At 42.9% G+C, this 12,674-nt stretch overlaps 1 protein-coding gene across 4 annotated transcripts in view; it reads right to left on the reverse strand.

Moving 5' to 3' along the window:
• The window catches only part of GSK3B (glycogen synthase kinase 3 beta), a 270,061-nt gene extending 262,685 nt beyond the window's left edge, over nt 1-7,376 (reverse strand). For 3 of the 4 annotated variants that reach the window (XM_038003375.2, XM_007985674.3, XM_007985673.3), the window contains exon 1: nt 6,766-7,371. In XM_038003375.2, coding sequence (XP_037859303.1) covers nt 6,766-6,853 — 88 coding nt within the window. In that variant the 5' untranslated portion in view covers nt 6,854-7,371. Of the gene's footprint in view, nt 1-6,765 lie in introns of all 4 variants that reach the window. The other variant, XM_007985675.3, reaches the window with a different exon arrangement.
• Between the last annotated feature and the right edge of the window lie 5,298 nt (nt 7,377-12,674).

A 12,674-nucleotide genomic window follows, 5' to 3' on the forward strand; every position in this document is an offset into this window, starting at 1 on the left:
CCCAATATGCTTGTTTCCCCAAATCATCCATTCCTTTCAGTAGCATAATGCTTAATCAAGATCTATCCATTCCCCTCTGATTTGTGATTTCAAAAAAACCAGACGACTCAATGAATTACAACTATGTGTTAAATAATAACAAAGAATCTTTTTTTTTTTTTTTTTTTTTTTGAGACGGAGTCTCGCTGTGTCACCCAGGCTGGAGTGCAGTGGTGCGATCTCGGCTCACTGTAAGCTCCGCCTCCCGGGTTTACGCCATTCTCCTGCCTCAGCCTCCGAGTAGCTGGGACTACAGGCGCCCGCCACCACGCCCGGCTAGTTTTTTGTACTTTTTAGTAGAGACGGGGTTTCACCATGTTAGCCAGGATGGTCTCGATCTCCTGACCTCGTGATCCACCCGCTTCGGCCTCCCAAAGTGCTGGGATTACAGGCTTGAGCCACTGCGCCCGGCCAAGAATCTTTAATAAAAGCCTGAAGACTAACCTATGAGCAAAGTTTATACTCCATTTGCCTGCAGATATTAGCTGCTCAGGAGAGCTTCTGGTTTACTGTCAACTACCAGCCAATTCCAGTAAGGTGAGATTCCAAATAACCCAATTCCACATTGATGTATAGATGTTATTCTTTGGGGAAACTAAATTAGAAACACAATTTAGTTCGGCCACGTGTGGTGGCTCACGCCTGTAATCCCACTACTTTGGGAGGCCAAGGTGGGAAGATCACAAGGTCAGGAATTTGAGACCAGCCTGACCAACATAGTGAAACCTGTCTCTACTAAAAATACAAAAAATTAGCCAGGTGTGGTGGCAGGCACCTGTAATCCCAACTACTTAGGAGGCTGAGGCAGGAAAACTGCTTGAACCTGGGAGGCAGAGGTTGCAGTGAGCCCAGATGGCACCATGACACTCCAGCCAGGGCAACAGTGTGAGACTCCATCTCAAAAAAAAAAAAACAAAAAAAAAAAAAACAAGAAATGTGAACTTTTTATTACTAAATTGATTTGAAATAAGAATCAAGAAATTAACCTCAGATCACATTATTAAGGGAACATGTTAAGGACTTGGCTTTGTGCTGTTGTTAACTAACCATGGTACTCTGAAAATAAAAAGTTGGTTTGACAAAACTAGTTTCAAGACAAATACATCATTACTTCAAGTGATCAAACCAAAAATGCTAGGAAAACTATTCAATACAAAAAATGTAAGATTTAATCACGTACAAAATTGGAACCTGCACATTGTTTGGAAGTCAACCTGTCTTCCAAAATATAAGCAAAAATGGGAAGGGGAATTATAAACTAAGAACCCAAATCGACTAAATTGTGTTTTTTTGTATTTTTTTGAGACGGAGTCTCGCTCTGTCGCCCAGGTTGGAGTACAGTGGCACGATCTCGGCTCACTGCAACCTCCACCTCATGGGTTCAAGCAATTCTCCTGCCTCAGCCTCCTGAGTAGCTAGGACTACAGGCGCACGTCACCACGCCCCCCCTGCCTAATTTTTGTATTTGTAGGAGAGATAGGGTTTCACCATGTTGGCCAGGATGGTCTCGATCTCCTGACCTCGTGATCCACCCGCCTCGGCCTCCCAAAGTGCTGGGATGACAGGCGTGAGCCACCATGCCCAGCCAAACTAAATTGTGTTTCTAAATCTTATACCACATCAAATGCGTTACAGCCACAAGTATATTAGAATAATTTACTAAAAATGTCCATTATGTACTGAGTACTAGCTCATTAAAAAAAAACTAGAAAACTCAATAATGCAAAATGGAATAAATATTTCTTTTTTATATAAATTTAAAGGTAGAAAACTTCAGGGAAAACAAACTGTTATTTAACTCTACCCTCAGTTTTTCCTTGCTGTTCTATTCACACAGGTTTTTATATAAATATACATTTATACATTACACTCAACAAATTTCAAAAGCAATTTGATTTGTATAACCAAGGATGATTTGTATAACTTAAGATAAAAAGCCAAGAGTGCAACCTCCGCTTTAATGAAAATGCTCTTCTTCTGAACAATGAAAATGCTTTTATTCTTGAAACTGGGCAAAATTCCCCCTCCACCACCACCCCCCCAAAAAAATCAGCTAGAAAATGATGATAAACATTCCAACAAATTAATTTACTTATCATGGTGATTATGTTCTTAGTAGAACAATATCTGGGGAACCCGGTTGGTCCTGTTAGTACCAACACACACTCTTGTCTCACCCACGCAAGCATTCTGCCCCTCCATTCTCCATTATAGGGTGGAGCAACACAAGAGGCACCACAATCTCACATCCTGTCCTCTCCATCCCTGTCTCAACCTCATGGGTCTTATTTAAAAGTACGGAACTGTGACAATCGGGTCAACATATGCACGTTTCACAGCCTTCTCTATGCATAAAGTGCACACACAAATAGGGCTCTCTCACTCTTTAGACTCTGCTGCTGGAACAAAATCTCTGACTTTCCCAGCCTTGCTGTTTCTCCAAAGTATTATCTCACACCTGCAACTCAATTCTAATACAAGGGATAGACAGTAAAGGGTGCAAGTACTGATTTTCAGCTGAACTTTGCCAGTGAAATGAGAAGATGTCACCTCATTTTCTAAATGTAGTTCCTGATCAGCCATAAGGTGATTTGTGAATCTCTGGGATCCCTTGAAGTTTTTCCTTTTGCCTGTGACTTATTGTCACTTCACAATTAGCATTCTACAGGTGCATGCAACAAGAAAGCATACAATTCTTAAATATCTTAAATGTTTTAACAACTCTGGGGAAGTTGGGTTGGGAAATGACTGAAAATAGGGTTCTGGTTTTCAGTCTCACACATGAACTCTTTTCCACATTAACACAAGATTATCAAGAAACAGGCTAAACTCTAACCACCTAATTTTTAGATGTCGTAAAGAGATTAAACTTCCCAGGGGAATACGGAAACTCCAAGTTGCTACCTATTCTTTGGCTTTAATCACCATATGACCTAATACTGCAGAATAATACGCAGCTACTATTATCCTCTCTTTGCTAATAGAAATTTTGATCTAAAAAAGTTTTATATGAAGAAACAACTTAAGTGATACAGACTTATTTTCATCTTTCTAAATCATTAAACCTAAACAACTAGCTAAATTTTCTCCAACTATATACCAAAAGGATTTATTACTAATATTTTAGCCAAAAGTGCCACAGTCCCTTACTTTCCCTATTGAGTAAAATATCATGCGATTCTAAAGAAAAACTTTATAAACATTTATTTAATTACACGTAAACTTGGAAGTGAACAAAAATGAAACATTGGTTTCGCTATAGCAAGTAAAAATAGTATCTAAAATATACTGATTTAAATTTGGGGTTAATGCCTAAACTCAACAAAAAGGGCAAAAACTACTTGTTATAAAAACAACTTTTAACTTATTCTGGAGTCTTCACAAAGTGAAGGATCTCAATACTTTATTCCTAAATAAATCTTGCATGTAAAATAATAATCATTATTTATAAAAAAACAAGTTTTAAGCATATATCAAAGATTAATGGCTACATAAAATATCTAAAATGTTTCTGTCACAGTTTAGTCCAAAAAGTGTTTTCATTGTTTTGAAATAAACTATCATGAAACTATTATAACTAGGTTTCAAGTGTGAGGCTTTTGAAGCCGTATTTTAAAAAAAAAAAAAAAAAATTGGAATTTGATGAAAATCATTTAAATAAAAGCCTTTAGTTTACTGCTCCCAAATATAAATCCAACATTTTTAGGTGTAGAAAAATAAGAAACTGTGCAATTAATAGACTAGGAAGTCAAATATCATTGCCAGTAACTAACTGCTGTCTGAATTTCAAGGGAACTTATTGTATATTAAAGTTTAAGATTAAGTGAACTCACCTACCCTCTCACCTCAGCACTTTCTCAATTTTCCCATTACAATTAACAATATAACTCAGCAGTGAAGTCTTCCAGGCCAGTAACATCAGAATTTATTTTTAACTCTTGACTCCTTCACAAATATTCCACTTCAGTCCAGTATGAAGTTCTGCCAGTTCTTCATTCACACTGTCTCTCAAACCTGTTCCTTTCACCCCATTTTCACATTTTACTTTAGTCCCTCATGATTCACAACATACCCTACTAGCTCCCTAAAAAGGCTCTAGCATCTCTCTACTATAATTCATTAATTCAACTGCAAAAATCATCTTACATCTTGTTCAGCAGCCAACAGTAAATCCAGATCTCTTTTGAATCTCAATCAAACTTTTACAGAACCCCTCTGCCCTCCATCAGCTAACTTTCTTTTATTTCTCAAATTCCATTTGTTCTTATGTTCTTACGTAGGCCCCTTTAACTCAGATTTGCCACCTTGATTATTGCCTCTCATGCAAAACTCATCATCTTTGTGCCTTGGTACACTCCTTCCACCTAGACCTTTCATGCTTTTCTACCAGTTCAAGTTACCACCTCCTTTAGTATCAGTCTTAATACACCTTGTCCGCAGGAAGTCTTTCCTCTCCCACCCATCAGTCTCACCCTTTTACTCTTTGCCCCTCTGAACAAATGATTCAATTTGTATTTTACAATCTAGCAGTCATCATGTTATTGTTTTAATTTTTTTCCCATAGCCTCCCTCTGCAACTAAATAAGCTTTTGAGAGCAAGGACTACAATTTCTTATGTTTCTGTTTTCAACAGGGGTTCCTTAGAATGCTAGCATCCTAACAAATGCTTAAAGACTCCCCTTTCTTTTAAATGTTTTTAAAGTCAAAGCTGTCAAAAACACATAATTAACACTAAACTCCAACTTTTTAAATTCTAAATTGACCTATACGGTAATCTGAAAATAAACATTTTCATCTATATATTTTACAAGAGTTACTCCATCCTTAGTATCTGCATTATCAAGAATTCAAAAGTCATTTCAAAGAAAATCCTGGAAAGAAAAATGAAAAGTCCCAAAATGTAGCATTATAATCTAGCATTATAGATCTCTGAAATAAAGCTAATAAATCAATTAGCTGAAATTGATTGACTGGTTTTCAAACTATATTACCAAGATGTAAAACATACAAACACTCCAGTACCACAAGAGGCTCTTAAGTAGTTATTATAAGATTTGTATCATCATAGCTGAAAATTACCCCGGAATTTTAAAATATTTTTCAAATGACTCCATGAAGCGCTTAGAAAGCACGACCCTTCCCTGAAAGATGCATAATCAGCTGTCCTCTTTTCCTACCCCGGCATTCTCTACTTGCAAACCACTGGGAAAAAAAAAAAATTAACTTTGAAAAATAATCTCCCATTCAGCTATTACCTGGACTACCCTGTTTCAGGCTAGTTCCCAAAGCCAACACGAACTGAAATCTTGAGTTCAACTAAAAGTGATCATTTTATGTTGCCTAAGAATATAATCAATTTCACATAACATACATGTTTTTTTGTGTGTGTCAGTTCTTAAAATCTCAGTTCTTTAGTTCTCTCAGTTCTTCTAGGCAACACAGTAATTTCTTTGCCCTCATGATGACCCTCTTTCCCACAATAAGGAAACAACATAGATATTTTTGTTAAATTCTGAAAGTATGTTTAAACAAGCTGTCATTAAACACCACATGAACTTCTCCATAAATAGAGATACACTGGAACATTAGATACTTAGTATATACTAAACACTTCAAAAGCATACTTCTCAGCACAAACCCAGGACAAGAGTAGTCTATCCACAACCCTGAACACTGCCCAAATATCCCTATTATTTCCAGGACCACAGCCATCTGCAAAAGCCAAAATGGAAAGGACTAAATCCACATTCTTCTAACTAAATCCACAGTTATCTAAATGTGATGGAAACTAACGCAAGAGTATTTTAAATCGTCCTTTTTAAGGAACACCCCAGAACATTTAACAGGAGTGCAACAGTACTCCAAAATTGAACTTAAATGTAATGAGCCAGTGACAACATTTAACTTAGTATTTGGCACTATGACAAAACAAATCTCAATCAAAACCTGGACCTATTAATACTTCCATGTTACCTTTTGATTAAATATAAATTATACGGTGGCAGGTTGGTAATGTCAAAACAGGAAGGTTAAGAGAGAACACATCAAACCACTAATCCAATTGAACACAAATGCATACAGAGATGCTACTGCTGCTGGGTATTTATTGGCTCCCACTAGTCCCTTCTAAAGAGAGAAATCAATGACAGCCTCCAAATGTGAATGGTTACTGAGCAAGTTCATCCACAGATTAAGAACAAATACTATGTGTAGTCATACAGACAAGAAAAAAATGTTGGGAGGATGGGACGTTTAATGTCTCTATTAAGTATACCAAACTACGATAAATTCTGAGACCTAAAATACCCTCTCATTCCAAAAGACATACATTCTGCAAATGTGCACAATGGTTTATTAATCAAATCTTGTCCTTCTCTTTATTCTAAAGGATGGGCAAGTAAACACGGTCATCACTAACGTGGAAACACTCAAGCACTTGATGAAACTGACCACCACAACAGCAAGAAAAGTATAAGAAAGCAGTTTCAAATCGAATCATCCAAATAAAAATCATATTATCTCAATTCAAGGTTAATGAGACCGGGGGCGGGGGTATGGGAGGAGTAAAGAGGGAGCTGCTTCATCCTTGACTGAAGATAGGTTTTGCCCTTTTCCATTGCCTGTTTGTTATATTAGGAAGTCTAATATTTTCAGATCCTGGTATTCCGAGATTTCTTATTTTAAGGGCGAGGTGGAAAAGGGGCGTAAAATAAAATCAATACTCACTGCTAACTTTCATGCTGCCAAAAGCTGAAGGCTGCTGCACCGGCTTGCAGCTCTCCGCAAAGGAGGTGGTTCTGGGCCGCCCTGACATGATCACTCTCTTCGCGAATCACCTTTTCCTTCCTTCCTCCTTTTCTTTCTTTTGTCTTTATGTTGGGGTGTTAGGTTAATGATAAATGCAGCATTAAGTTCTCCCACAGAAGAAAAAGAAAAAGACTTCGTCCTCTTGGCTTTTCACTCCTTTTGTATACTATAAAAAACAAAACAAGCGATGTATTTCTCCTTCAAGACAGATCGGCACGGATATTTAACATATAGATGATTTAGGGCTGGGGAAAAAATACAATTCCTTCCCCTCCCTTTCCTGGGAGGAGAGAAAAGAGGGGGCAAATCCTAAAAAAATATGTATCACGTGAAACGGGGGCAAATATTTGATTGAAAATGAGTACTTCGAATATTATATTTTCCTCGGGGATTTTTTTTCCGAGTCAATGAAGAAGGGAAGCGGCGGAAGGATCACGAGTCTCACGCTTGAAGAGAAAGGGGGATGGGTAGGAGGGAGGGAGAGGGAGGGAGGGGGTGGCTCGGAGATGCGACGGGAAACGCTGCAGCTCCGGCAGCCGTGGGATCCGGCGGGCTGACGGCGGGGGCCCGGCGAACTGGAGGGCGGCGGAGTCGCGAGTCAGTCAGAGGCGGGCGGTGGCGGCGGCTCCTCTCCTCATTGCGCCAGGAGCAGCTGCAGGCGGCGGCTGGATCCAGCGGCCATGGCGGCGGCGGTGGCGGAGGCAGCTCCCTTCAGACCCCAGGCAGCGGCTCCTCGACTGCTCCCCATACGCCGGGGACATGGGAACCCGGCAACCGCTTCCGTCCCTCGGGGCCCCCTCCCCCGTCCGCGGCAACAGCTCGGCCGCCCTCCCGCCCCTCGCCTCTGTTCGGTGCCCGCTCAGGAAGTGTCCGCGCTTTGCCCCCAGCCCAGAACCCTGTCAGCGGCTGCGGGACCGGCTCCTCCTCGCTTCCTTCCTTCCTTTGTCACTCGGCCCGGGCGGCGGCGGCAGCGGCAGCACAAGCCCGCATTCGCCCGGGTCAGGGGCTGCTCTGTGTGAGGAGCGCTGTCTGCGCAGCCGCCTTGCACTTCCCCACTCCCCCTCCCCCTTCCTACTCTTCCTCCACCTCCTTCCTCCCCCACCCAGCCTTACACCGCCCAGCGCCCCGCCGCCCGCGTAACAGGCGTCTGGGAATCGCCGCCCGAGCCCCACTCTCGCCCGCTTCGGCTGGGAGCCGAAGCCCGAACGGAGCCAATCACGGACGTCGTTTGTTTGCGGCTCCTCCCGGAAAAAGCCGATCGGCCTGAGAAACCTATTAGAAAGTGACGCTGGAAAGCCACGCCCAAAGAGCGGAAAATGCCGAAGGCAGCCAAACGGAAAGGGTGAATTCGCCTTGTTCGGTGGCTGGCTGGAGGAGACATTCGACAATGGCAACAGTGGCCAATCAGAGTCGCCGGCCCTCACGAAAAAGCTTGAAGAGTTGAAGACGGTGAAACCCAGAGACGCTGGTGAAACTGCACGGTTGGGCGCCGCCGCCGCTTTGTAATTGGCTGAAAAACTCCGCTGGGAGCGTACCTCCCTCGGTGATTGGTGAAGGGAAGGGGGCTTCCGAGGACAGTTTGGCCAGTCAGGACTTCCCCTCCCTCTCCAAGGTGGGGAGAAGAAAGCGAAGGGAGGGCGTCTATAAAGCGCCGTCTCATTGGCCGGAAGCTTAGGCGCTGGAGTTGGGGCAAAAGGGAGAGGGTGGAGCCCGAAACTCGCGGCGGTGGCCAATCGGCTCTCACTGCCGTCCAATCGCAAGACCTAGCTGCGGTGTGATTGGCCTTCGGCCTCCGTCCCAGGACCTGGGAGATGCCCGACTAGGGTCGTGGCTGACGACCCGACGGCTCGCCTGCGGCCTCCAACTACGGTGGAAACCGCACATAGGGACCGCCTGCCCTAGGCGCAGCAAATCGGAAAGTGCTGCGGTCGGCGGCGCTGGGTTCTAAGCGCTCAAGCGAGCAGAGGAGTCGAGGGGTTCTCCCCATCCACAGGAGGCTCTCGGCGGGGCGCAGCCAATTCTGCGCGCCTAAGGCTCCCCTCTGCCCTGGATCGCGTGTGCCGGGTGTCGGCCTCTTCCCCGAAAGAGCCTGACGGACAAAGGGGGCCTTCCCAACCGGCAGCAAGCTCTCAGACGCTAAAATGGGAACAAAGCTTCTTTGGGCGGCCGCGCCCTGCCCAGCCTCGGGGGCCATTGATAGAGACGCCCGCTGCGCTTGGTGTGCGCGGCCCGGCCGGGCCTCTGGAAACGCCCATGAGAAATGAGCTCATGCTGGATGCGCGCGCTCCTTGGGCGCAATTGCCCAGCGCAAAACGGGCCCCGAAAGCAGGTGAGGGGAAATGCCGTCAGGCCGGATATCCTGAAGCCTCCGAGGAAATGGGGGGTTAGAGGAGCCCGTGGTAGCTTTGGATCTTTTGGAATTAGGGTGATCTATAAAAGTGCAGCTTGAGTAGATTTCATATGTAAGACCAGCGTCCATTGTTCTACGATAGAACCAGTTCCTTTGGTCTGCTTTAGAACAGTGAGGTATGGCTACGTCAAGATAGAGAAAGTAGAACAGACAGTTGCCATCCTGATTGTAATCCAGTGGTTCCTGTAATTTCTACCTGCAGAGTCATCTCTTTCAGTTAAGATACTGTCTCCAGAAAGCACAAGTAAAAGGACCTAAATTTGATCAGATTACCTGGCTCTTGCTTTGAAACACTGATGAAGGACTTGGGACAGAACAAAGTAAGCTTTGATGGAAGACAGGAAAGGTCCAGATAGTGTTTGCAGATTCAGATGGCTATAGAGGCCAGACAAGTAAAGCAAATGAGTGAGACTGGCCTTGTGTAAGACAATGGGGAATGATGGGGGAAATGGCAAATTGGAATATCCATGCCATAACTAGAAGGAACAGCTGCTCAGCTCTAGCAGATTGTTGCCCTCAGGAATGTGGGTCCAGTGTTCTCAGATGTTCAATTTTTTTCCTCCCAAAAGAAACCCCAAAATTGGATTTTTGTGTGAAATCTCTGTATTTTTAAATGTTGATAACCGATATTTCAAACCCTGCAGACCAACCTAAAAACATCCCTTGGCCGATGAGGCCAACAGGCAGTTTGTAATCACAAACCTGAGAATAGGTTTTACAGCCTAAGAGCGGTAGAGGTTCTTGTTCTTTGCAATGAAAAGAGCATAAGGACACTGGATGCCATGGGTGAGGGTAAAGAATGTTAAAAGCGAATTCAATTCGGCAACCTTGTCATCTGTGGTGCCTCTCCATGCTGTTTATTATGAAAGACCTTTGCCGCTGTTCCCTAAAATGCTGTGAGGCAAAACTTTAAATCGTGCCTACCTCTTCTATACTTCCCGTCCCTACTCCTAGTTATACCAGCTGGAAAATAAATAACAAATGTTTAAGTTATACAATTTGGAAACATGGCTATTCTCTTGTATGTAATAGGTATAGAAATAGTCTTCCGTAAGGATATGATTAGCAACTTTACTGTTGCTGCCTTCAAATATTTTCAGCTGATGCTATTTTTTAAAATCTGGCCAAGAGGAAATTTTATAGGGGAAAAAAATGTATATTTCAATCTAAAATGAGGACTTGAGGAAGGAGACGCTTATGAGACAATACAAAGCTATTGAAACTAATATTCAGTAGTTTCTCTGAACTTTTCAACTGTCTCTTTCCTGCTTGCTGCCAACAATTTATCAGTTTATAATAACTAATAGTTAATATTTATTAGGTGTTCACAGTATGCCAGGTGGAGTTAAATGCTTCACACAAAATTTCGCAGTTCAATTTATAAAAATTATATGAAATAAATACCATTATCACTTCCAATTTTAAGATGAGAAAACTGAGGCCCAGAAATGTTTCCTAACTTACCCAAAGCCCATGAAGTTAAAGAGGCAGAACGAGAATTCAGATCTCCTGTTCCTACCTGTTCGTAGCCTCTACTCCGTACCTCTCCTAATACATTTTGCTTTGCTTTATCTTATAGTCTAAACCATATGCCTTATACTATGGTGTATACCTGGTTGTGAGCACATCCATTGGTATAACCGTTTTCCTCTGAGGCTCATCAGAATGTCCTTTGTAGAGATCAGTTATTCTAAAGCAAAGCAACAATAAACCAAGAAATTAGAAAAAGATAAATGAAGGAGGGCTAGGGGTTACAGAACAGGTGAGTAGTGTAGTGGGAAGATGTTGGTGAGTGCTCTACAAGATTATAGATAAGAATGAAAGTCCACAGTTCAATGGCTTCATGTATTCTATACTAATAACAAGCATTTGTATAGCACTTTGCAGATTATGAAGCACTTTGACATGCATTATATCATTTGGTCCTCACAACAATCCAGTAAAATAAGAAGAGAAACCATCGTTCTGTTTTTACAAATGAGGGCACTGCATTAGAGTGATTAAGTGACTTGCTTAAAATCACTTAGCTGAAACTAGAAGAAACTATAGGAGTAGAACCCAGACACAGTGGCTCATGCCTGTAATCCTACCACTTCGGGAGGCTAAGATGGGAGGATCACTTGAGGGCAGGAGTTCAAGACCAACCTGGTCAACATAGTGAGACCCCATCTCTATGAAAAATAATAATAATGAAGTAGCACATAGAATATGATATGCAGTTTATTTAGATGAATCCAGCATGAACTATTCCAAACAAGTCCAAGACAGAACCCTTTCTGGGACCTCAATTACTCTGTCCTGGGTGACAGAGTGAGACTATCTCAAAAAGTATAGACAGACAGATAGACAGAGACAATCTCACTCTGTCACCCAGGTTGGAGTGCAATGGCGTGATCTCAGCTCACTGCAACCTCCGCCTCCCAGGTTCAAATGATTCTCATGCCTCAGCATCCTGAGTGGCTGGGATTACAGGTGTGTGCCACCACACGTGGCTAGTATTTTTATTTTTAGTAGACACGGAATTTCACCATGTCGGCCAGGCTGGTCTTGAATTCCTGGTCTCAAGTGATCCACTGGCCTCATCCTCCCAAAGTGCTAGGATTACAGGCGTGAGGCACCGTGCCCAGCCATACATACGTATTAAAAGAAACATACACTAAATGGACTGGGCTTGGTAGTTCACACCTATAATCCCAGGAATTTAGGGGGCCGAGGCGGGCAAATTGCTGGAGTCCAGCAGTTAGCCAGGTATGATGGCACATGCCTGTAGTCCCAGCTACTCAAGAGGCTGAGTTGGGAGGATCACCTGAGCCCAGGAAGTCAAGGCTACAGTGAGCCGAGATTGTGCCACTACACTCCAGGCTGAGCAATGGGAATGAGACCCTGTCTCAGCAAGAAAAAAAAAAAAAAACTAAATCTTATTAGGTACTGATCTTCAAAATGTTACAAGATATGGCCTCTGCTGCAGATACTTACCATCAGATACGATGAGATGGAAAAGTTGTTTAGTAATGAGGCTTAGGAAAGCCCTCCAACATGAAGGACAAAGTGAAGAGTAACAGGAAGGGACTGGGCACAGTGGCTCACTCCTATAATCCCAACACTTTGGGAGACCAAGGTGGGCAGATAACTTGAGGTCAGGAGTTCAAGACCAGCTTGGCCAACATGGTAAAACCCTATCTCTACTAAAAATACAAAAATTAACTGGGCATGGTGGTACATGCCTATAGTCCCAGCTACTTGGGAGGCTGAGGCAAGAAAATCACTTGAACCTGGGAGGTGAAGGTTGCAGTGAGTGGAGATCGCACCACTGCACTCCAGCCTGGGCAACAGAGTGAGACCCCTTCTCAAACAAACAAACAAAAAGATGAACAGGAAGGGAAAATAAACTTACATTTATTGAGCAGCTGTTCAGTTG

The sequence above is a fragment of the Chlorocebus sabaeus genome, chromosome 22 (assembly GCF_047675955.1).
Source record: "Chlorocebus sabaeus isolate Y175 chromosome 22, mChlSab1.0.hap1, whole genome shotgun sequence".
NCBI classification, from domain to species: Eukaryota; Metazoa; Chordata; class Mammalia; order Primates; family Cercopithecidae; genus Chlorocebus; species Chlorocebus sabaeus.